This window comes from Dreissena polymorpha, chromosome 1 (assembly GCF_020536995.1).
Source record: "Dreissena polymorpha isolate Duluth1 chromosome 1, UMN_Dpol_1.0, whole genome shotgun sequence".
In the NCBI taxonomy this organism is placed as follows: Eukaryota; Metazoa; Mollusca; class Bivalvia; order Myida; family Dreissenidae; genus Dreissena; species Dreissena polymorpha.
The window spans coordinates 73502618-73528284 of NC_068355.1; the positions used below are offsets into that span (position 1 = coordinate 73502618).

The following is a 25667-nucleotide window of genomic DNA, read 5'->3' on the forward strand; positions in this document are numbered from 1 at the left end:
ATAGCGCAGTCCTTCTGTTTGCGTCAGATAGTTGGAACCAGACCCAGTACCCATTCAAGAAGCTGGACTTTGGGAAATGGGAGTTGACCATTCCACCGAATCCTGATGGAAGCTGTCCCATCAAGCACAACACCAAAGTAAAGGTGAAGAAAAAAAGCATAGCTGATAACGTTTTTGCTGTTAGTTTATATGATTTTGTGTTTTATGCCCATTAAGGCAGGCATAGAGTTTCCGAAATGTCTGTCACTCAGTGGTGTCATTTGGCATTTTTTTGTTTCTGCTGTTACTCAACCTGTTTCCATCATATTGTCACCAAACTTTCAAAAAATGTTTTATAGCATAAAAAGGAGGCCAATTTCAATAACTAAGACAATTCCACTGAACAGAATTTCATCACTATTTTTACTGTAGAATCTTTAATAAAAAATTATAATATGTGCATCTCTGAAACTACAACATTCTGATGTGTTATTTATGGTCAGGTGTACATGTAACATTGTATATTTGCTCTCTGCTTAATTTCATAAAATTGGTCACACCGTGGGGTTGCATTTTTTCTATAGACTTAATAAATAAGTTTTTATTTAGTAAAAACTATAGTAGTGGGGGACATATTGTTTTTGCCCTGTCTGTTGGTCTGTTGGTTGGTTGGTCTGTTGGTTGGTTGGTTGGTCTGTTTGCGCCAACTTTAACATTTGCAATAACTTTTGCAATATTGAAGATAGCAACTTGATATTTGGCATGCATATGTATCTCATGGAGCTGCACATTTTGAGTGGTTAAAGGTTAAGGTCATCGTTCAAGGTCAAAGGTCAAATATATGGGTCAAAATCGCTCATTTAATGTATACTTTTGCAGTATTTGAATATTCAAGATAGCAACTTGATATTTGGCATGCATGTGTATCTCATGGAGCTGCACATTTTGAGTGGTGAAAGGTCAAGGTCAAGGTCATCCTTCAAGGTCAGATGTCAAATATATGTGGCCAAAATCGCTCATTTTATGAGTACTTTTGCAATATTGAAGATAGCAACTTGATATTTGGCATGCATGTGTATCTAATGGAGCTGCACATTTTGAGTGGTGAAAGGTCAAGGTCATCCTTCAAGGTCAAATATATGGGTCAAAATTGCTCATGTAATGTCACTTCTGCAATATTGGAGCTAGCAATTTTATATTTGAAATGCATGTGTATCTCATGGAGCTGCACATTTTGAGTGGTGAAAGGTCAAGGTCATCCTACAAGGTCAAACATCATATAGGGGGACTTTGTGTTTCACAAACACATCTTGTTTAAAATTCTCCTTTGAAACCACAAGAACCAAATGTGTAAGTGTTGGTATGTAACATTATATTGTGGTTCTTTACAAACTTTGTTCAAACATGCCCCTGGGGTAAAAACTGGCCTGCCCCAGGCTCCAAATTTCTTTTATTTTTACAACTTACAGGGTCACAGTGTGGGGATTTGTCATTATATTGTACTGTGATAAGCTGCTCAGTAAGTAGTACAGGGTGCAGGATCTACAGGGTTTTACACACCGGCTGTAAAGTCACCATTAAAACCTTTATTTTTGCAAATATTGCAAGTTATTCAAATATGTTTTGCAAACATGTTTCGTGCATAAAAGACAGTTTTTCTTGTAGTTTGTGCCCATATGTTAAGATTTAAGAATTAATGATTGAATACACCTGAAATTGGTGCCAAAAATTCAAGTTTCATGCTTCATACAGCATTACCACATACTGGTACATGAATGCGTTAAGTTTGGGCTACGAAAATTCTGGTAAACATTTGGGTGCAAATACCCCAAAAATCTTGGCAAGTTCACTGTTTATGAAAGTAGAAAAATGGAATCTGCTGAAACACTTATATTTGGATGGGGGTATTCTGCTGAAACTTTGTGTGTAGGTAGCCTATTTAGTCACAGTCGAGGTCACTGTGTCTAAGATTAAAACAATAATTTGAAGACATATGGTATGACGTTTAAATTGGTGAGGTAGCTTATACTCGGGTCTAACATGGATTAGTTTTGGGGCTATTTGAGGTAAGGTCAAGATTTCTTGGTATGCAAAAATAAAAACATTATCCTGGTATTGCACAATTTATTGAATTAAAATAAAAAATTTAAGTTTCATATCCTGGTTTCAAGGTGTTGCAATGTTTATGTGTTTTGTGTTGTTGTTTTTAGCTTTACTATTAATTGAAAGTTCAAGCTAAACTACTCACCAATGTATAAATGTGTAGTGTTCTGAGAAAACTGGGCATAATGCATGTGCGTTAAGTGTCGTGCAGTCCGCACAGGCTAATCAGGGATGACACTTTCCGCCTAAATTGGATTTTTGCTAAGAAGAGTCTTCATTTAAACGAAAAATGTCATAAAAGCGGAAAGTGTCTTCCCTGATTAGCCTGTGCAGACTGCACAGGCTAATCTGGGACGACACTTTACGCACATGCATTATGCCCAGTTTTCTCAGAACACGACTCAAATGTTGATGTCTGCATAATTCTCTGCTGTAAATGAACATTCCACATTGCCATATCACTGCTTTTTGACTATGTCGTTATCTAAATTCAGAAAATTCAGGTTACGGTTTGAGTGCAAATACTCCATATCTCAATCTTCTACATAATGAAACTGTACAGGGAAATAAGAACAGCCACTCACCATACTTATAACTTTGACCAGCATTTTTTAATGAGTATGCCCCTTTGTACTTATAAAAGCCTTGTAAAAGTTTTCATGCAAAAAGTTATGGATTTTTTTTTCCAAATTAGAAAAAGTGTCGGTCTCAGCCCAATGGCGAAAATTGTGTACGAAAACCCCTGCAATTTTGAAAATACACGTCTAAATGTCTACATGTTGGAGAATTTGTTTTTTTTTTGCTCCCAAATACTTTAAAATTGATAACTATATACTGAAGTTGTCAATATTATATTAATGTAGGTTCGAGTCACAGAGCTGCATAGGAAAACTAACTAAATAATGCACTTTATTTATAATTTAAAAAAAAAAAAAAAAAAAAAAAAAATTTGAAACCTTCAATCGGGAAATTTTGACAGCAATTGGGAAATATGTATTTTTTCCTAATTGGGAAAGTGCTGTTTTCGGGTTCTTTATAAAGAAGGAAAAAATTGCTGTAAGTATATTTCTCTGTAACTACTACAATATTCAATTGAAATCATACATATGTTCACAATTATATTTGGCTTCACAGTCATAAGGTGAATGACATCTCTTGTTCATGAAGCCAATGAATTTTTATTATTACCGCTGACATTTCGTATTCAAAGTATATATATAAATGTACGTATAGCATTTTTTGTATAAGATCTGATTTGAAGATACAATTTGTTTAAGTTGGGAAATATTTGGTTCAGCTTTGAATATTCATCATCAGCTTATCTCTGATTTAATGTCTGCCTGGCAGTAGTGTACTTCAGAAATATGAATGCTGACACATAAGTTCTATTTTTGTATTTGTGATGCATACAATGGGAGGTATGTGAGTTTATCAATATGAATGCTGGATAATTTTACTACATGACTGTCAGTCTGTCTGTCACACTTTTCTGGATCCTGCAATAACTTTAAAAGTTCTTCATATTTTTTCATGAAACTTGAAACATGGATAGATGGCAATATGGAGAATGTGCACGTCATTTCATTTTGTTCCTACGTCAAGAATTCTGGTTGCTATGGCAACAAATATTTATTTATTTATTTTTTTAATTCTGACAATGGTGGAATTTCACCGGTAGCGGACAATACTGCTTGGCAATCTCTTGTTCAGTTTGTGATGTATGGCACTAAAGCTGAATAAATGCTGCAACATTTCTGCTATTTCAAAATTGTTGATGCTTTCAATGGGTGTGTATGATATTGTTGCAAATATATGATAAAACTTCACATTTATTGTACCTTTTCAAATTGTGCAGTTGGTGATACAAACAATTAATGGTATTATAGCCATATGAATACTGAAATATCCCTACTACGTTACAATTTATATTTTTCCAGTTGGTTATGCACACAAGGGGAGGTAAAATGGAGGACCGTTTGTGCCCTTGGGCGAAGAGAGTCACGAGAGAAGAGAAGGTTCCCGTATATGACCAGGTGTTCTGGGACCCACCAGAAGTAAGAACTTGTGTAAACACAGTAAAGTGGAAATAGCATCTTTATATTGGCATCTTTATGGCAATAATTTCCGGTTAAACCATTGAATTTACATGCTTAACCATACAACATTTGACATTTCATGTAAACCACAAATACAGTTACCGGTAAGCACTTACTGTCAAATGTGTTTATGTAGAATAGTAAGGTTTAGGGCAAATTTTTAACCCCTGCAATTCCCAGTATGTGTAATATGGTGTTCATGGATGTTGTATTTTAATTAGCCGGATTTTTTTCGAAAAAATCTCGGCTTATAGATTGATGTTGTCGGGCGGGCGGGGGGGGCGGGCGGGGTGGCGGCGTGCTCGAAAATGTTAAAGTTCTTATTTCATGGTATAACTTTGGTATGCTTGGACCTAGAGTCTTCAAACTTGACATGAAGGTTGGCCAGGATTAACAGATGACCACTGGTCATTTCAAGGTCATTCATTTGAAGGTCAAGGTCACTGTGACCTTCAATATAAAAAATGTTAAAGTTGTTATAACTTTGGTATGCTTGGACCTAGAGTCTTGAAACTTGACATGAAGGTTGGCCATAACTAGTTAGTAACCACTGGTCATTTCAAGGTCATTCATTTGAAGGTCAAGGTCACTGTGACCTTGAATGTAAAAATGTTAAAGTTCTTATTTCATGGTATAACTTTGGTATGCTTGGACCTAGAGTCTTCAAACTTGACATGAAGGTTGGCCAGGATTAACAGATGACCACTGGTCATTTCAAGGTCATTCATTTGAAGGTGAAGGTCACTGTGACCTTCAATATAAAAATGTTAAAGTTGTTATAACTTTGGTATGCTTGGACCTAGAGTCTTGAAACTTGACATGAAGGTTGGCCAGAACTAGTAAGTAACCACTGGACATTTCAAGGTCATTCATTTGAAGGTCAAGGTCACTGTGACCTTGAATGTAAAAATGTTAAAGTTGTTATAACTTTGGTATGCTTGGACCTAGAGTCTTGAAACTTGACATGAAGGTTGGCCAGAACTAGTAAGTAACCACTGGACATTTCAAGGTCATTCATTTGAAGGTCAAGGTCACTGTGACCTTGAATGTAAAAATGTTAAAGTTCTTATTTTATGTTATAACTTTGGTATGCTTGTACCTAGAGTCTTCAAACTTGAAATAAAGATTGGCCAGTACTAGAAGATGACCACTGGTCATTTCAATGTCATTCATTTGAAGGTCAAGGTCACTGTGACCTTAAATGTTAAAATGTTAAAATTGTTATAACTTTGGTATGCTTGGACCTAGAATCTCAAACTTGACGTAAAGGTTTGCAAGCACACTTAGATGACCACTGGTCATTTCAAGGTCATTCATTTCAATGTCATTCATTTGAAGGTCAAGGTCACTGTGAACTTAAATGTTAAAATGTTAAAATTGTTGTAACTTTGGTATGCTTGGACCTAGAATCTCAAACTTGACGTAAAGGTTTGCAAGCACACTTAGATGACCACTGGTCATTTCAAGGTCATTCATTTGAAGGTCGAGGTCACTGTGACCTTGGATGTAAATATGTTAAAGTTGTTAATACTTTGGTATGCTTAGACCTAGAGTCTTCAAACTTGATATGAAGGTTGGCCAGAACTAGTAGATGACCACTGGTCATTTTAAGGTCAAGGTCACCGTGACCTTGAATGTAAAAATGTTAAAATTCTTATTTCATGGTATAACTTTCTTATGCTTGGACTTACAGTCTTCAAACTGGACATGAAGGTTGGCCAGCACTAGTAGATGACAATTGGTCATTTTAAGGTCATTGAAGGTCAAGGTCACTGTGACCTTGAATGTTAAAAATTAAAAGTTGTTTTAACTTTCGTATGCTTGGACATGGACTTTGCCATGACTAACAGATGACCACTGGTCAAGAGAACAACTGGTCATTTTAAAGTCTTTCAATTGACAGTGACCTTAAATGTGAATATTTTTTTCATGATTTAACTTTGGTATGCTTACCACTGGTAATTTCAAGGACATTCAATTGAGGTTCAGAGTTGCGGCAACTTCAAATGTGAAAGGGCTCTAAAATATTATAATTTTTGCTGTTTCACTTTGTTGGGGTAGCTTAACATAACACAAGGTTTGCTCATGCCTTGAAAAGTACTTACATTTCATTTTGACCTTTGAACAATATTTCAGTAATTTAAGTATTGCATTGACAAAAACACGAAAGGTACTTTCCTGTCATTTAAATCAAAAATCCGGCTTCAATGCAGTCATCTCCGACCGCGGAACTCTTGTTAGCCATTACCTTGCAGATTGAAGACAATATATGATTAGATGATTATGGATGACCAATACCTTATTGTAATAGCTTCTGTGCTTTTATATCAGCTATAGAACTACAGCATTATTGAAAACTATGCAAAATTATTTGCTGACTTATATTGCAAATACAAATATTGGCTTCTTCTCATTGGTGCAGGTATGATTGTCATCAGTTTGGAGATGATTGTTATGCAATATGACGCGTAAGAAATCGGCTTCAAACACTCTGTAAAGGTTATTCAGTTCTGCTTATCCATTTACTATCACTTTATAACAATGTACAAGTGATTTGGCATGTAAGAAACTGGGCCAGTTACAATCACTTGAATGCATTAGACTGTGATTTACATGAACATTGCCCACCTGCTGTAAATTACTCAATCTTTTCCCCATGTGTTACAATCACATCTGCAAATGACGAACACATGTTTGTAGGTGTTGTTTTTCCCACAAATTTACTGTCCAGGAAATTTTGTTGGTCTTTTTTTAACTAAGAAATTACATGCTGACTAATGTAAATGATTTTATAGTACATTTGTGAAGTCTTTTATATCAAACTAGTTTCTTGTTAACATTGTGGACATTTTCTTCCACAGCAATATGTGTTTAAACACAAGCACCCAAAGCAGCCAGCTAGTTTAAGAATCTACGAAAGTCACGTTGGAATAGCCTCATGGCAGGGAAAAGTGGCCTCCTACCCAGAATTCACCAGAGATATGCTGCCACGTATCGCCAAACTAGGTATACCATATATCAAGGGATTCACTACCTTCCAAAAACAAAAATTTAATTGGCGGGCACTATTAATTGAACAAATTTGCTTGTTGTAATGGTAATTCAGACGAAACAATATCAAAACGAAATTCATTGCCTATTTTATTATTTTTAAGGTTATAATGCCATACAACTGATGGCTATAATGGAGCATGCCTACTATGCCAGCTTTGGGTACCAAGTGACAAGTTTCTTTGCTGCTTCTGGGTAAAGTTTTATGATTTTTATGTTTTATTCATGATTGATGTACATTATATTTATTAATCAACACATTTTCTGATTATGTGGTGTCATAAAATTTTGATCTGGTTACACATAAGATATACCAACTTTTATTAAAAAGCAATTTGTGCTATTTAGGCAAAATTGTAGGTTTGTCTTCTTTTCCATCCATATTTGAACCCATGCTTCAACAAAGTTCTATGACAACATAAAAATGTAATCATACATTTTGATAATAATTTTGTACGTTTAGGCCATATACGTCATTATTCAGTTTTAGCACTTTTTGGTAAAAATTCCTGTGATTTGACATACACGTTTGTAAATGAAATATATAAATTAGTTTAAGCAAATAGTATTTCAATGAAATAACCACATTTCAGTCGCTTTGGCACCCCAGAAGAACTCAAGGAACTTGTTGACACAGCTCATAGCCTAGGAATCGTTGTGTTGCTGGATGTCGTACATAGCCACGCCTCCAAGAATGTTGTCGACGGTTTGAACATGTTTGACGGCTCGGACTCATGCTACTTCCACAGCGGCGGGAAAGGAACCCATGATCTGTGGGACTCCCGTCTGTTTAACTATACACAGTATGTAACAGTGACTGTATAACTATACACAGTATGTACCAGTGCCTCTTTAACTATACACAGTACATGTACATGTAACAGTGACTGTTTAACTAAACACAGTATGTAACAGTTATGGTTTAACTATAAACAGTATGTAACAGTGACTGTATAACTATACACAGTATGTACCAGTGACTGTTTAACTATACACAGTATGTAACATTGACTGTATAACTAAACACAGTATGTAACAGTTATTGTTTAACTATACACAGTATGTACCAGTGACTGTTTAACTATACACAGTATGTAACATTGACTGTATAACTAAACACAGTATGTAACAGTTATTGTTTAACTATACACAGTATGTAACAGTGACTGTTTAACTATACACAGTCTGTAACAGTGACTGTTTAACTATACACAGTATGTAATAGTGACTGTTAAACTATACACAGTATGAAACAGTGATTGTATAACTAAACACAGTATGTAACAGTTACTGTTTAACTATACACAGTATATAACAGTGACCGTATAACTAAACACAGTATGTAACAATTACTGTTTAACCATACACAGTATGTAACAGTGACTGTATAACTAAACACAGTATGTAACAGTGACTTCTTAACTATACACAATATGTAACAGTGCCAATTTAACTATACACATTATGTTAAAGTGACTGTTTATACACAGTATGTAACAGTGACTGTTTATACACTGTATGTAACAGTGACTGTTTAACTATACACAATATGTAACAGTGACTGTTGAACTATACACAGTTTTTAACAGTGAGTGTTCAACTATACACAGTATGTTAAAGTGACTGTTTAACATTACACAGTATCATGTAACAGTGACTGTTTAACTATACACAGTATGTAAAAGTGACTGTTTAACTATACACATAATGTAACTGTGACTGTTTAACTATACAATATATGTAACAGTGACTGTTTAACATTACACAGTATGTAACAGTGACTAGGATGTTTAACTAATTCCATGTTGAGCTATTGTGATGCATGGCTGTCTATCTTAATTTGGCATTAAAAATTTGCTTTGGACAGCATCTTTTAAGGTCCTGCATGTTGGTCAAATTTACAGCACCAAGTCAAAAATTGAAATAAAACATAATTGTATATTTTTTTTTAAAGCTGAATTTATAATTTAAATCATTTATAATTCATGTACACTGCATAAATAGCATTCAATCTATTTTAAAAATTATAAAGCAACACAAACAAAAAGTTATATTTCAATAAGAATCAATCATCAATGATAATACATTTATCATTTTTATGCTCCCCCAAAATTTATTTTTGGGGAAGCATATAGTTGCCGCTTCATCTGTCCGTGCGTCTGCTCGTCCGTCCATCCTTCTGTCCGTCCATGCACAATTTTTGTCCGGGCTATTTCTCAGCAACTTATGACCGGAATTCAATTAAACTTTATGGGAAGCTTCACTACCAAGAGGAGATGTGCATATTATCAGCGGGTTCTGGTCGGATGATTTTTCACAGAGTTATGGCCCTTTGAAATTTTCCATTAACTGTACATATAGTGCAATTCTTGTCCGGGCTATTTCTCAGCAACTAATGACTGGAATTCAATGAAACTTATGGAAAGCTTTACTACCAAGAGGAGATGTGCACATTATCAGCGGATTCTGGTCGGATGATTTTTCACAGAGTAAAGGCTCTTTGAAATTTTCCATTAACTGTACATATAGTGCAATTCTTGTCCGGGCTATTTCTCAGCAACTAATGACCGGAATTCAATGAAACTTTATGGGAAGCTTCACTACCAAGAGGAGATGTGCATATTATCAGCGGGTTCTGGTTGGATGATTTTTCACAGAGTTATTGCCCTTTGAAATTTTCTTTAAAAAAATTCTTGTCCCCCCAACTACTGTGCCCTCAAGACGTTTCCTTTTATCTGAATATATAGTTCAATATTGTGACAAAAAAAACTTTGGGGAGCATCACCCCTCTCCGACAGTTTCTTGTTCTACCTAGTCATAACCTTTGTTTATAAGTGTTCATAGATGAATAATGTTTCGAAACAGATTAGTCCTGTAAATCTAGTGGAGGTCATGAACAATTTTCATTTGTGCAGGTACTAATGTCCAGTAAAAATTGATCTAGTTAATGTTTGATTGGTCATTGTCAGACTGAAACCAAAATAGATGGAATGATCCTTTATGTTCTCTTTTAAATTTTCTTAAACTGCCACATGCAATGAGCTGACATCCTTATGAAATGGGGTTTATTATAGCTGTTGTTATTTCTTACACATGTACTGGAATGTACACACACAATTAACTTTATTTATTTACAAAACCTATTGTTAACCATCGTATCATGGTAGCCACAGGGACCTAGTTGCCTAGTTTGTTAGCATCAATTGCTCTCATTATTCCCATAAGGTGGGAGACCTTGAGGTTCCTGCTGTCAAACCTCCGCTGGTGGATTGAAGAGTACCAGTTTGATGGCTTCCGCTTCGACGGCGTCACTTCCATGCTCTATCACTCCCATGGAATAGGTTTGATGAGTTTTGTAAAGGTTTTGGGGTTATATGAGTCGCTTTCTGAGAAAACTAGCCATAATGCATGTGCGTAAAGTGTCATCCCAGATTAGCCTGTGCAGTCCCACAGGCTAATCAGGGATGACACTTTCCGATTTTATGGGGTTTTTTTGTTTAAAGGATGTCTCTTCTACAATCCAGTAAAGACGGAAAGTGTTTTCCCTGATTAGCCTGTGCGGACTGCACAGGCTAATCTGGGACAACACTTTACGCACATGCATGAAGCCCAGTTTTCTTAGAACAAGGCTTATATGTTAACTGTTTCATGTCTGTTGACAGGTACATGGCACAAATATGTAATCAGTACCGTTGATCAATTTTCAAAATAAATAATAAACAAACTTAAAATAAATAGTAAATTTGAAATTAATCATAACAATGACTGATTTGTTATTATAATGTGTATGATTGTAACTAGCCATGCATTAAACCCAGTTTTCCCAAAACGATGCTTATTTTAGGTCATGGCTTCAGCGGGGACTATAACGAGTACTTTGGACTGAACACTGACACTGACTCACTGGTCTACATGATGATGTCCAACCACATGCTGCATACACTGTACCCAGACTTCATAATCACCATTGCAGAGGTCTGTGTGCCAGATATGTGTGCTGTAACAGAGGTCTGTGTGCCAGATATGTGTGCTGTAACAGAGGTCTGTGTGCCAGATATGTGTGCTGTAACAGAGGTCTGTGTGCCAGATATGTGTGCTGTAACATAGGTCTGTGTGCCAGATATGTGTGCTGTAACAGAGGTCTGTGTGCCAGATATGTGTGCTGTAGAGGTCTGTGTGCCAGCTATGTGTGCTGTAACAGAGGTCTGTGTGCCAGATATGTGTGCTGTAGAGGTCTGTGTGCCAGATATGTGTGCTGTAACAGAGGTCTGTGTGCCAGATATGTGTGCTGTAGAGGTCTGTGTGCCAGATATGTGTGCTGTAACAGAGGTCTGTGTGCCAGATATGTGTGCTGTAACAGAGGTCTGTGTGCCAGATATGTGTGCTGTGTGCCAGATATGTGTGCTGTAACCACAATATGAGCCATTTCTTAAAGCAAATTCTGGCAAACAAGAAAGATGAAAATGTTTTTGGAATTTCATAGAAATAAATGTTAAACAATTTTTGTAAAGTGAGATTTAGACTGTGGCTTATGTTTCTATTGAAAGATTTGAAGTAATTAATTTCGAATTGAGTTGGGGTATTCTTATTGAACATCTGTACATACATATAATGTTAACATGCCATCTATTTTCAGATTACTTGAGCACTAAGTGCTCAATGTGAGCTATAGTGTCATCCTATGTCTTGTGTTATTTGTTCGCTAGTTATTATTCTAGAGGCCACATATTTTCATCAAATCTTGATTACACATGATGGTCAGAATGATTTTCTGGAAAATATCCAGGGATTTGTAAAAGTCATGTTTACTTATGCTTAGCATTCGTACAAAAACTAGGTCCCCAGGTGCAATCTTAGAAAAAACTTGTGATGTCTCTAGAGGCAACATTTATGATACACTATTCCTGAAGTTTTGAAGGTTTATCTTTACAATATCTGCACCATCTTTGAATCTGGGTGACATTTGTCTACAAGCTCCGTCATTAGGTCATATTTTAATTTCAAATCTTAACACTCTAGGGGCAACATTTATGACTAAAGCTTGATGAAACTCGGTGTGATTTTTATCTTGACAATACATGTATCAATGCTTAGTTTAAATCATCCAAGTCTAAAGCTACCAAAAACTAGTTCAATTTTAAGAAAAAAAAGTGTTTCCACTCTTGCAACCAAATGTATTACTCAGTCATGATGAAATGTGGTAAGAATGCCCATCTGGACAATGTGAGAGCTATGTTGAAATCTAGCTCAAGTGCGGTCAAAAACAAAATCACCAATTCTTAAAAAAAAAAGGGGGCAAAAACCTCATGTGAGCTCTCAAGGGCCATCATCGCCCTCTTGTTTTGTTAAAACTTCATAACTTCATGTTCTCTGTTATCTACAGGATGTATCCGGAATGCCAGCTCTATGCAGGCACGTGTCAGAAGGGGGTGGTGGTTTTGACTATCGACTTGCCATGGCTCTACCTGACATGTGGATAAAGGTCTGTACTTGTGTTCATACAATGGCAGTTCTTATTTTGTGTTCAACACAAATGTCCTTCCATTTATGAAAAGAGAATGGTTATTTTCATACTTTTTGATGTGTCTCACTTTTCCATCAGTTGTCATAAACTGTTGAAAATTATTTTAAGTAACTGCAGTTCTGACTACTGGGTACTCAGCACAACATAGTACTTGAACTATAAAAACCTTAAAGTGAATGCATCAAACACCAATTAAGCGATTGGTCTGAAGAGAAATTGTAGTCTTGTTGACATGAAAGAACTCTATTGAAGAATCTAAAAGAGAAATCTATTACACAATAGAACTTTATTGTAGAATCTAAAAGAGAAATCGGACGATGACTGGGATTTTTCCAACATCATTCACACGTTGACCAACCGACGCTACACTGAAAAGTGTATTGCATACGCAGAAAGTCACGACCAGGTACGGGCAGATTTAAACAGTGGTTCTATAGTATTCCTTTCATTGCATTTTGCATTATTACATGCATGATTTCAAAGCAGTGTGCTTGTATGCTTTAATGTTGAAATCTATACTTTAAAGATTTTGAACCATCTGAAAGTGTTATTGTGCAAAAATAATCTGACAATGATGGAGTTTCACCGATAGGGGACAACATTGCTTGGCAATCTCTTGTTAATCAATATCATGTTGTACGAAATTTTGGTCAACATAAAATTAAAAACAAAGAATGATCCATTTTTCAGGCGCTTGTGGGTGACAAAACTCTGGCCTTCTGGCTGATGGACAAGGAGATGTACACTCACATGTCTGAGCTGGCTCCACCCAGCTTGATCATCGACCGAGGCATGGCACTCCACAAGATGATACGTCTGATCACCATGGGCCTTGGCGGGGAGGGCTACCTGAACTTCATAGGTACTCGATATCTAAAATGATGTCAGTACTGAATCATGATGCTCCTTATATAAATCTTAACTTAACTTTTAGAAAATCTTTACTTGTTGTGTACCTTATTGAGAATTTCAAAAATGCCTATGTCTAATCTAAAGTTTTCTTTGCACAAAGTGATAGACTGTTTACTTGATAGACTGTTTACTTGATAGACTGTTTACTTGATAGACTGTTTACTTGATAGACTGTTTACTTGATACTTTTTTAGCTCGACTATTATATATGAAATATGTATAGTGGAGCTATCCTACTCAACCCGGTGTCTGCGTTAGCGTTAGCGTGCAAATGTTAAAGTTTATGTACTACCCCAAATATTTTCATTGTCCTTTAATATATTGCTTTCATATTTTGCATACTTGTTAACCAACATGACCCCAACCTATAAACAAGAGCAGACAACTCTATCAAGCATTTTGTTATAATTATGGCCCCTTTTCCACTTAGATTATGCAGCAAATGTTAAAGTTTACGTACTACCCCATTTATTTTCATTGTCCCTAGACATATCGCTTTTATATTTTGCATACTTGTTTACCAACATCACCCCAACCTTTAAACAAGAGCAGACCAATGTATCAAGCATTTTGACATAATTATGGCCTCTTTTACACTTAGATAATTAAACATTTTGCTTAAATTGCCATAACTTCTTTATTTATGATTACATTGTATTATTTCTTTGACAAAACAACACTTACCTGAATACCACAACGGATTCCACCCAAACAATACCCCACGCCCCTACCCGGGCTGGCGGGCGGGCGGAACAAGCTTGTCCGAGCCATAACTATGTCGTTCATTGTCAGATTTTAAAATCATTTGGCACATTTGTTCACTTTCATTGGACGGTGTGTCGCGCGAAATAATTACATCGATATCTCCAAGGTCAAGGTCACACTTTGAGTTCAAAGGTAAAAAATGGCCATAAATTAGCTTGTCCTGGGCATAACTATGTCATTCATTGTGAGATTTTAAAATAATTTGGCACATTTGTTCACCATCATGGGACGGTGTGTCGCACTAAAGAATCACGTCAATATCTCCAATGTCAAGGTCGCCACGACTAAAAATAGATTTTTTTTAAAAACAAACTTACAAAGGGGGTTAATTTTGTTTGTTCATTTCAAAAGTTCAGTTTGAGTTTTCTCCCTTTATCACATTTTTTTTCACAATGAAAACCTGGTTTTGTGACAATTTTGTCCCTTGTTCCTTATATGGCTATAGTAAAACCTTGTTAACACTCTAGAGGCCACATTTATTTTCCAATCTTCATGAAACTTGCTCAGATGATATGTCTCATTGATATCTTGGATGAGTTCAAAAATGGTAGCCTTTGCTTGAAAAACATGGCTGCCAAGGGGCGGGGCATTTTTCCTTATATGGCTATATGTTGCTATATTAAAATCTTGATAACACTCTAGAAGCCACATTTATTGTCCGATCTTCATGAAACTTGGTCGGAACATTGATCCCAATGATATCTTGGACTAGTTTGAAAATGATGCCGGTTAGTTTAAAAACATGGCCGCTAGGGGGCGGAGCATTTTTTCATAAATGACTATAGTAAAACACTCTAGTTATGTTATAAAGTGCTGCTTTAATGTATTCTTACAATGAAGACAATGTTAAGTTAATATCCTTCCTATTTTGCATAATAAACTTGCAATAATCTATAGATTCTTAAAATTAAATAAAATGAAATATAAAATCGATACATTTTCATAGTTCTAAATTGCTTAGTGTAAAACAGCCTACTGTTGAATCATATGTTTATAAAATTATATTTAAGAAAACGGCAATACCTTTAGTTTATTGAATTACAACCAATCAGTGTCATCCTGACCGGAAATAAGCGTTTGTCGAATAAATATTTCCGCATTACATAAGCGCTCACAAAGTAACATAACCCGTAACCATCCCGTGACCGGTTCACTTGCGTAAGCAAACAAGACCGCAATACCACACCTGGATACGACAGTTGAGTTCGAAAATGGTTTGGATCGGTAAAAAAAACATGGCCGCCAGGGTGGGGGGGTCTTTTTCCTTATATTTATATAGTAAAAAGCTTGTGAACACTCTAGAAGTCACATTTTTTGCCAAATCATCATGAAATTTTGTCAAAACATTAGCTATGTGGATGTCTCGGACGAGTTTAAAAATGGTCGTGATAAGTGGAAAAACATGGGCACCAGGTGGTGGGGCAGTTTTCTTTATATGTATAAAGTGAAAACATGTGAACAGTCTAGAAGACACATTATCTTCATGAAATTTGGACAAATCATGGAAGAGTTAAAAAATGGTTCAGGTCTGTTTAAAAAAAACATGGCTACCAGGGGGCCATTTGTTGTTCATTCTTCATGAAACTTGGTTGGAACATTATTGTGTTTCATTGATATCTTGGGCTGCAAAGAACAGGTCATTTCTTTTTATCTCAGGTGAGCGACTTTGGGCCTTTCAGGCTCTCTTGTTTAAACATGATATTGATAAGAATGACCACAACAAACATCTAGAGACTAGTAATGTTATGAGTTTAAAAAGTTCAAATTAAGTTTTTGGGATGGCAGGCTTTGGAAGAAATAATGTTCATCTTTCTAGTATTACGCAATAGTTCAGTTGAGTAGTGTTTTTTTGGAATATAGATTTTATTTTAAAAATATACAACAGTTTTGGGCTGAAACCTCCGTGATTATCTTATAAAACTGGTTTTACCATCTAAATCCAGGCTGCAAGCATCCCCAAAATGGCTGTAATCAAAACACAGTTCTCATATCGTTTGTGGCTTTTCTCAAAGCCTGAATGCCTTCAATAACACTCTCCTTCAATTCCCCTTATCTTCTAGGCAACGAATTTGGTCACCCGGAGTGGCTGGACTTTCCCAGAGTGGGAAACAACGAGAGCTTCCACTACTGCCGTCGCCAGTGGAATCTAGTGGATGACATCCTCCTAAAGTACAAGTACCTTGCCAACTTTGACCGGGACATGCAGCATCTAGAGAAACATTATGGCTGGCTGGCCCCAGGGGCGCAGGTGGGTAAAAGGCAGTAATGGAAAGAAGCAGATGCATGCAGGGCCAGTGGTTTATTATAAACCAGAACTTGGATTACTAAGATTTTAAGTATCTTAAAGGACATTATGTACCATTTTATTGTTCTTAAGTAATACAAGTAACATAAGGAATGGTGCTGATTTCATTGACTGAATAAGTGAAAGGAAGGGAATAATGTTGTCTTGGGTGGGATAAATCTGAGCATCTTCTCATTTTAACAAAAGTTGCATTATTTGAACCGTACAATGCAAAAATGGGTCTTATACCATATACAGTCTGGTTTGAAGCTACACTTTTTGAGGTTTTTGGTCTCATTAGTAGACAGGAAAGCTTTTGACTAGACTGGATGGAGTTACATTGGCCAAATTTAACAAAAGCTTTATGTGCGCATGGTTCAGGTCATTTTTTAGCTCATCTATTTTTTGAAAAAAAATTATGAGCTATTGTCATCACCTTGGCGTCGGCGTCCGGTTAAGTTTTGCGTTTAGGTCCACTTTTCTCGGAAAGTATCAATGCTATTGCATTCAAACTTGGTACACTTACTTACTATCATGAGGGGACTGGGCAGGCAAAGTTAGATAACTCTGGCGTGCATTTTGACTGAATTATGTGCCCTTTTTATACTTAGAAAATTGAAAATTTTGGTTAAGTTTTGCGTTTAGGTCCACTTTTTTCAGAAAGTATCAATGCTATTGCATTCAAACTTTGTACACTTACTTACTATCATGAGGGGACTGGGCAGGCAAAGTAAGATAACTCTGGCATGCATTTTGACAGAATTATGTGCCCTTTTTATACTTAAAAAATTGAAAATTTTGGTTAAGTTTTGTGTTTAGGTCCATTTTATTCCTTAAGTATCAAAGCTATTGCTTTCATACTTGCAACACTTACTAACTATCATAAGGGGACTGTGCAGGCAAAGTAATGTAACTCTGACTGGCATTTTGACAGAATTATGTGCCCTTTTTATACTTAGAAAATTGAAAATTTGGTTAAGTTTTGTGTTTAGGTCCACTTTATTCCTACAGTATCAAAGATATTGCTTTCATACTTGCAACACTTATTAACTATCGTAAGGGGACTGTGCAGGCAAAGTTTTGTAACTCTGACTGGCATTTGGACGGAATTATGGGCCCTTTATACTTAGAAAATTGAAAGTTTGGTTAAGTTTTGTGTTTTGGTCCACTTTACCCCTAAAGTATCATAGATATTGCTTTCATACTTGGAACACTCGCAAACTATCATAAGGGTACAGTAAAAGGACAAGTTGCATAACTCTGGATGTCATTTTTAAGGAATTATGGCCCTTTTTTGACTTAGTAACTTTGAATATATGGTTAAATTTTGTGTTTCGATCCACTTTGCTTCTTAAGTATCAAGGCTATTGCTTTCAAACTTCAAATACTTTCATGCTATCATGAGGTTACTGTACATGGCAAGTTGAATTTTACCTTGACCTTTGAATGACCTTGACTCTCAAGGTCAAATTATTAAATTTTGCTAAAATTGCCATAACTTCTTAATTTATGATTAAATTACCTGACATACCACAATAGACTCCACCCAAACCATCGCCCGTGCCTTCCCCCCCCCCCCCCCCCGAATCCCCCCCCTATTTTTTTTTTTTTTTTTTTTAAGATCATCTCACAAATGACCACCACACCCTCACACTATACCCCCCCCCCCCCACCCCCTCCTCAAATTTTTTTTTTAAACGGTTAAAAAAACAAAACTATTTATTTTGATTATTTTATGTTTGAAATACCGTCCAACCATCGCACCAATGAATCCCCCCCCCCCCACCCCCCCTCCCCCCACCTGAATCCCCCCCTAATGTTTTTTTTTTTTTTTAAATCATCTCACAAATTACCACCACACCCTCACACTATACCCCCCCCCCCCCACCTCACCGAACCCCCCCCCCCCCCCCCCCCCCCAATTTTTTTTTTTTTAAACGGTTAAAAAACAAATATTTATTTTTATTATTTTATGTTTGAAATACCGTCCAACCATCGCACCCAAGAATCCCCACCCCCCCACCCCCCCCACCCCCCCACCCCGATTTTTTTTTTTCCTTTTTTTCGCATTTTTGGAAGATAATGTAAGAAATGTCCACACCCCCACACAATGCACCCCTCTTCACTCCACCCCTCCCTCCTTTGTGATTGAAAATGAGAGTCCCTTCACCTTTAAAGAGAAAATAGATGAGCAGTCTGCACCCGCAAGGCGGTGCTCTTGTTTATTTTTGCAATATGAACTAAAAAGACAAACAATAACTTGAAATGAACTTAAAATGGAATGTATTTATCTTTTGAAATGCTCATATTTGGATGTATACTATTAGATAAAATACAAAAGAGAAACATCAGCATAACTTTTATTATTATAAAAAACTCCTCATTAAAAGAAAACATTTAAATCAATTGCAAATTTTGCTTCACAACCTCTTTTTAACCTGGTCAAATATTGAAATATTAAAAAAAAAGCATAAACTTAGCAAACATGTCTGCACATCTTCTAATAATGTAACATGCATTTTGTGAATAAAAGCAACATTTTAAAATGTTACTCTTTAGTGACATTGAAAACATTATTATTATGTGTAGTGAATATCACCCCAGGTGAGCGATTTGTCTAATTTCAGCAATATGTGAGCCGCAAACACCAGAGTGACAAGGTGGTGGTGTTTGAACGGGTCAACAAGTTGGTGTTCATCTTCAATTTCCACGCTAACAAGAGCTACACTGACTACAAGATTGGTGTCAATGTGCCTGGAAAATATCCTTTGTTGTTGTTGTTTTTAATGTTATTATTGTCATTGTGTTTTGCCTTAAATCATCATAAGTGACTTTACTTTAAATCAACACCAATGTCTCTTGCCTAAAAAATAAATATGTGTTTTGACTTATAACAATCAATATTTTTTTTTGCTTTCAGTCATCATGCTTGTTTTTTAGCTTATATTACTGTCAGAGTTCTTTTTCCTTAAATCACCATCTGTATGTTTGCCTCAAATTATACCCAACAGGGTTAATAAAAAAAATATAAAAAAAAAAAATAATAATAAATCTTGCAAATATTTAAGCGCATTGTTACTTTTGGAGTTTTCATAAAATTTAGAAACCCAGCACAAAGTTTAATAAGAGGCCTATGGATTGGTGGGCTCCTGCTAATTAAGATACCTTATAAATAAACCTGATTTGTTTATAATATTGTTCCTCGATTCATTCTTCATGAAGTGTTGTCAAGGTAGTTTAGAACTAACACAAATATATAAATAACAAGAGGGCCTGAAAGGCCCAAGGTATCCCCCGCAACATATGCTTTGTTTGAGGATGGGTGCAAATTGGACGGATGAACATAATGATAGATGGACGGACGGAGGACAATAACACAAAACTAAGACAAAGGAAGGTTCTTAAGCCTTCACAATTTATTTAGGTGAATTAATAAGTCGTGTGTTTTCCACAAAAGCATTCAACGTGCTTCCAAGATATGGCTCCGGACACAAAAATGCCTATAGTAAAAAGCATTTTTTCGAGATACAAAGGGTCATAAGTCTGTTTTTAACAGATGGTGTACAATGCCATTTGGTGTGCATCATCCTCTTATGCATATATATACTCACACCAAGTTTAATTGAAATCCGCCAAAGCACTTCCAAGATATGGCTCCGGACACAAAAGTGCCTATAGTAAAAAGCATTTTTTCAAGATACAAAGGGCCATAAGTCTGTTTTTAACAGATGGTGTACAATGCCATTTGGCGTGCATCATCCTCTTATGCATATATATACTCATACCAAGTTTCAATGAAATCCGCCAAAGAACTTGCAAGATATGGCTCCGGACACTAAAAAGCATTTTTTCAAGATACAAAGGGCCATAAGTCTGTTTTTAACAGATGGTGTACAATGCCATTTGGGGTGCATCATCCTCTTATGCATATATATACTCATACCAAGTTTAAATGAAATCTGCCAAAGAACTTCCAAGATATGGTTCTGGGCACAAAAGTGCCGGACGGACGGACAGCCGGACGGACGGACAACGCCAAAACAATATCCCTCCGCCTCTGGCGGGGGATAATAATTATTAGTTTGTTATCCAATATCATTTAAACTCCCTAAAGTTGTAATGAATAAATACAAAATACTAGAATCTGGTTGATAAGATAAAAAATATACTCATTGCTCACTGTTCATCAATTATTTTACTGAATACTGGCATAAAAAACAAGTATTAAATAAGGACGAAATTTAATCATGTACTTTTAATATTTCAAAGAAATCACATGAATGAGCAAAAGTTATATTTACCTGACAATGGTTCCTTGACTGCAGTGCAGGTACAAGATAGTACTGGACTCTGACTCTGGCGTGTATGGGGGTCACAAGCGACTTGACCACAGTACTGATTTCTTCACGTTCAACGAAGCATGGGACGATAGGCAGAATGCATTGATGGTGAGTAGTAGGAAAGTAGTGGCAGATTATTATTTATTTTTATATATAAAGTTACATGTATCCTCTGTTCAACCAAGTTGAAATTAATAGTTGGACAAGCTCAGCTGTTAAGAGTGCCTGACTACCAAATGTTCCCATGTATGGCGTGCCCCTATGTATAATCGGCAAGCACTTTTTTACAGCCAAAATGCAGGAAAAACATAATTTTAAGACCTAAAAACATGAAAATCAGACTGAAAATTGCCGCCATTTTTAGTTCTACAGGCCAAAGGCCTGAAGAGCTTATGTCATGGCATGGTTTCCGTCGTCCGTGCGTGCGTGCGTGAGACTTTTTCTTGTTTACGCGATAAAGTCCACAGTTTTCATCCGATTCTTTTCAAACTTGTTCAGTGTCTTTATATTAATGAGGACTTGAAGGCTATTGAAAATGGGTTACATCAGAGTAAAAAGTCCAGAATTATCTCCCCTTGAATTTGAGAAAATTGTGAAATAAGGCTTGTTTACGCAATAAAGTCCACAGTTTTCATCCAATCATTTCCCAACTTGCACAGTGTCTTTATCTGAATGATGAGTTAAGCGCTATTGAAAATGAGCAATATCGGAGTTATAAGTCCAGAATTATCTCCCCTTGAATTTGAGAAAAAAATGAAAATTCAGTTTTTTTATGTCCATAATTTTCATCCAATTCTTGGCAAACTTGCATAGTGTCTTTGTATCAATGAGGAATCAAACCCTTGTTTAAAAAGAGCAATATCAAAGCAATAAGTCCAGAATGACTTCCCCTTGAATATGAGAAAATTTTGAAATCCTGCTTGTTTACGCAATTAATTCCACAGTTTTCATCCAATTATTTCCAAATTTGCACAGTATCTTTATATCAATGAGGACTTGAACCCTATTGAATATGAGCAGTATCGGAGAAATAAGTACACAATAATCTCCCCTTGAATTTGAGAAAATTCTCCTTGTTTGCGCGATTAAGTACACAGTTTTCATCTTATTCTTTCCAAACTTGCACAGTGTTTATAGCAGTAGAGCGATTTAGGCCCTCATCGGCCTCTTGTTATATTGCGCAATCATTTAATCTTGGTCATTGAAAAGCTTAATATAGATAAATAGTATAAATAAGAGGACTGTTGATAAGATTCCAGGCTTTTGGTCAAGAAATTATTTCTACAGCCATTCACCATATCAGCTGACACAAATGTGAGGTTAATGTTACATACCTTACTGGCACATGTATTTGAACTTTATACTGCAGCTTACCCTAGAAGAGTGTGATTTTATTTATTGGCAGCAATGACATGACTTAAAATCGGAGAAAAATGCATATACAGAAACTTAAATAAAGGGGCTTAGAGGGACTGTCAACCACCAGTCGTGATATTTTAATCAACATAAACTAATAATTGTAATAAAATACGGTATTTTACTACTTTTCTTTTCTTCCTTGTCGTGGTTGACAGTCCCTTTAAAGCAGATTCCCAGGCAAAAGAACTGCAGATCAGCAAATATCTCAATTTTAACCTTTATCTATGTTTCAAAGAACAAGATGCCATTGCAATTTGCTATTCCCGAAGCAATGTCATCTTTATACAATATTTACTTGCATTGAAAATTCAAAATTTGAAATATATATATTTAAATAAAATGTTGGAAAATATTTTATTTAGAACATTCATTGATACTTTTTTATTGCACTTCAGGTATACATCCCATGCCGGACTGCTATAGTGCTTGCAAAACAAGACTGATGATAGTGGAGTCTTCTTTTCTAGTCTTACAACTACATGGCTGGTCATCAGAATCACCATAGTAGTGTTTAAGGGCCATATTGACAGAATTTGAAGAAAAACTTATGCATTTTGATATGAAGAAAAAATATTGACCCATTTTAAATTGATAATCCATGCTGAACAAGTGGCATTCGTACTGTTAAAGTCGTCAGTTGAAATTTGCGCATTATTTTTCTGCACAAGAATGATATATCTTTTAAATGCCTGCTTGTGTTTTATCAATATTTAATTGTTGATATACTATAGATGTGCTCCTTGAAATCAATAAAAGATGGGTGGATAGAGACAGGTTGTGGAATCTGATCATGCAGTATTGACATGGGCGAAAGAAGTGTGTGATTTTTCATGTAAAATAATGTGTAAGCTTTTTTTAAGCAATAAATTTAATCAGGGATGCCTGGGATATCCAATATTTTTAAAGTTTTTGACATTTAAGCTTTTAATATATTACAATCCACGCCAATTAAGATTTTGTAGGTACACCAAACTAAGTTTCATGCAATTTTTTCCCACATATGTTGGTTTATTCACATGAAATAGAACACATGTTGTTTTCATGACCTCCTTCAAATTGCACTCATCATTCCCTCTGTTAGTCTATGCGAAGTTTCCTGTCTTGGCAATAAATTAACCATAAATTAAATGGATTTAAATATATAGCTGCAAATGTCCATCATCATAAGACCACTTGTTGCATGAAGCACCTGTCTCCCTATCTCAAGGTCAAGGTCACACTTAGATGCTAAAGGTAAAAACTTAGCAATAAAACAGCTTACAGCGGAGTTCTAAAACAAAAGTTAACTCTTTCAGTGCTGGAACCGAATTTTGAAGGCCTTTGCAAACAGTTTGGATCCAGATGAGACGCCACAGAACGTGGCGTCTCATCAGGATCTAAACTGTTTGCTATTCTGATAGTATTCTTTGAAAAAAATCGACGACAAATTTCCCAGCATGCAAAGGGTTAAAGGTGGGTGTGTCTGTGCATTTCTGACACTTGTTTGTTTAATGTATTTCTTGCATACCTTAGTTGGAATGAATTTTGAGATTTAATGTTCAGTATTCCTTTTACTCAGTGTTTTTGTATGATCCCTGTTGTGCTAGACAAGTTAACCACACTAGTCTAGGTAAACTGTAAGGTTTTTAAACTTTTAATTTTAGTAACTATATATAGTGGTAAAACTGTTAAGTTTGCTTCAATTAACTCATTTTGAATTACAATGAGTATTACTTATTGGTGCATTTGTTGTTGTGTTGTGATAGTGATGTGTTTTCACGTGATGTATGCTTGTAAAGCCAACATTTTTAGGGGGTAAAAAGAACAAACACATTGCAAGGGAGGCAACTCTTCTATTTCTGAGTCGAAATTTATTTCAAAGAGTTCTCTTTGAATGAAAATGAACGTTCAGACTGAAATATGTGCTACCAATTAATGACATGGATAAAAACAATAACAGTTTAATGCATGTTGCTTTTTATCAAAACTCTGTACAAAAATGTGAATACTAAATATATGCCTATATTTAAACAATTGTGTAGTTGTTTACTCTGCATATTTTGATTGTATAATTTGTCTGCAGTTTATTGTGAATTGAATATTTAATTGTATGCCTATCTATTTAAAACTGCTTTGTTGATTCACCGGTTCTCATTGTTAATTCACCGGTTCTCATTTTATGAATGCTGCTTTGATACAGAATATTGATCTAAAATTTTCAAAATGTTTTCAATCAATATCAACAAAAAAAATAAACAAAACAAATGCTTCATTTTCGTGATTAATGAAAACTTTGGTGTGTAATATCAGATATCTTTTATGTAATATGTTTGAGGTAAATATGAATGGCAAAATACGTACTAATTTCAGTTTTCCACATTGAAACTGAACTTCGTTATTGACAAATTACTTCAATTAAACGTCATGATGTGTTGTATATTTTTCCTGGTGTACGCAAATATTTATCAATAAATCTACACATTTCGGTCAGCTTAATATTCAATCGTTAATATAAGTGCGTTGGTAATTATTCTTAAGTTTCAAGTTTCAATCAGGGACCAGTGTGTTTTTTTTTATTCACACAGATTGTCAAGAAAACTTTACTATTCCTGTATAAAATGCACCCCCCCCCCCTTTATTCAACTCCTTTGCATTTTGGGTTTTTGGACAGTGAATACTCAATACGATTGATAGCGTTCATACTGGAAGTAATTTTATTAGTCCCCTACTGGTGAAACCGGAGGGAACTTATGTGGATTGAGCTCTGTGTGTCTGTCAGTCTGTCACACTTTTTTGAATCATGCATGTCTTTAAAAGTTCTTCATACTTTTTCATGAAACTTGAAATATGGACAGATGGCAATATGGAGATTATGCACGTCATTTCATTGTGTTCCTACGTCAAGAATTCTGGTTTCTATGGCAACAAATAGACTAGAAATATTGCTGAAAATGGTGGAGTTTTATCGTTAGGGGACTTTTATTGCTTGGCAATGCTCTTGTTGTTACTGATGTTATCATAAAAAAACTTGTATGCACATAAGCTATATGAAATAAACTACATATACCAAAAACTTCAACTGTTAAAGGCCTGGACATTTGTGTGTTGTATCCCAGTATTGTAAATTTAGTAATCAGCACGTCTGTCTGTCCGTTCTTAATTATCAGGTTTTTAGCTCAACTATTATATATGAAATATATATAGTGGAGCTATCC

The 25667-nt window shown here is 35.6% G+C and overlaps 1 protein-coding gene across 1 annotated transcript in view; it reads left to right on the forward strand.

Annotated features, from left to right (window-relative positions):
- Positions 1-25531, forward strand: part of LOC127835111 (1,4-alpha-glucan-branching enzyme-like) — a 31110-nt gene extending 5579 nt beyond the window's left edge. Inside the window, exons 3-16 of the mRNA XM_052361429.1 lie at positions 28-143; positions 4020-4136; positions 7040-7184; positions 7334-7424; positions 7823-8032; positions 10455-10570; positions 11074-11204; positions 12613-12711; positions 13049-13159; positions 13444-13615; positions 16491-16678; positions 19342-19475; positions 21045-21162; positions 22869-25531. Of these exons, the coding sequence (XP_052217389.1) occupies positions 28-143; positions 4020-4136; positions 7040-7184; positions 7334-7424; positions 7823-8032; positions 10455-10570; positions 11074-11204; positions 12613-12711; positions 13049-13159; positions 13444-13615; positions 16491-16678; positions 19342-19475; positions 21045-21162; positions 22869-22916 (1796 nt within the window). The 3' untranslated portion in view covers positions 22917-25531. The remainder of the gene's footprint in view (positions 1-27; positions 144-4019; positions 4137-7039; positions 7185-7333; positions 7425-7822; positions 8033-10454; positions 10571-11073; positions 11205-12612; positions 12712-13048; positions 13160-13443; positions 13616-16490; positions 16679-19341; positions 19476-21044; positions 21163-22868) is intronic.
- Positions 25532-25667: the final 136 nt, after the last annotated feature.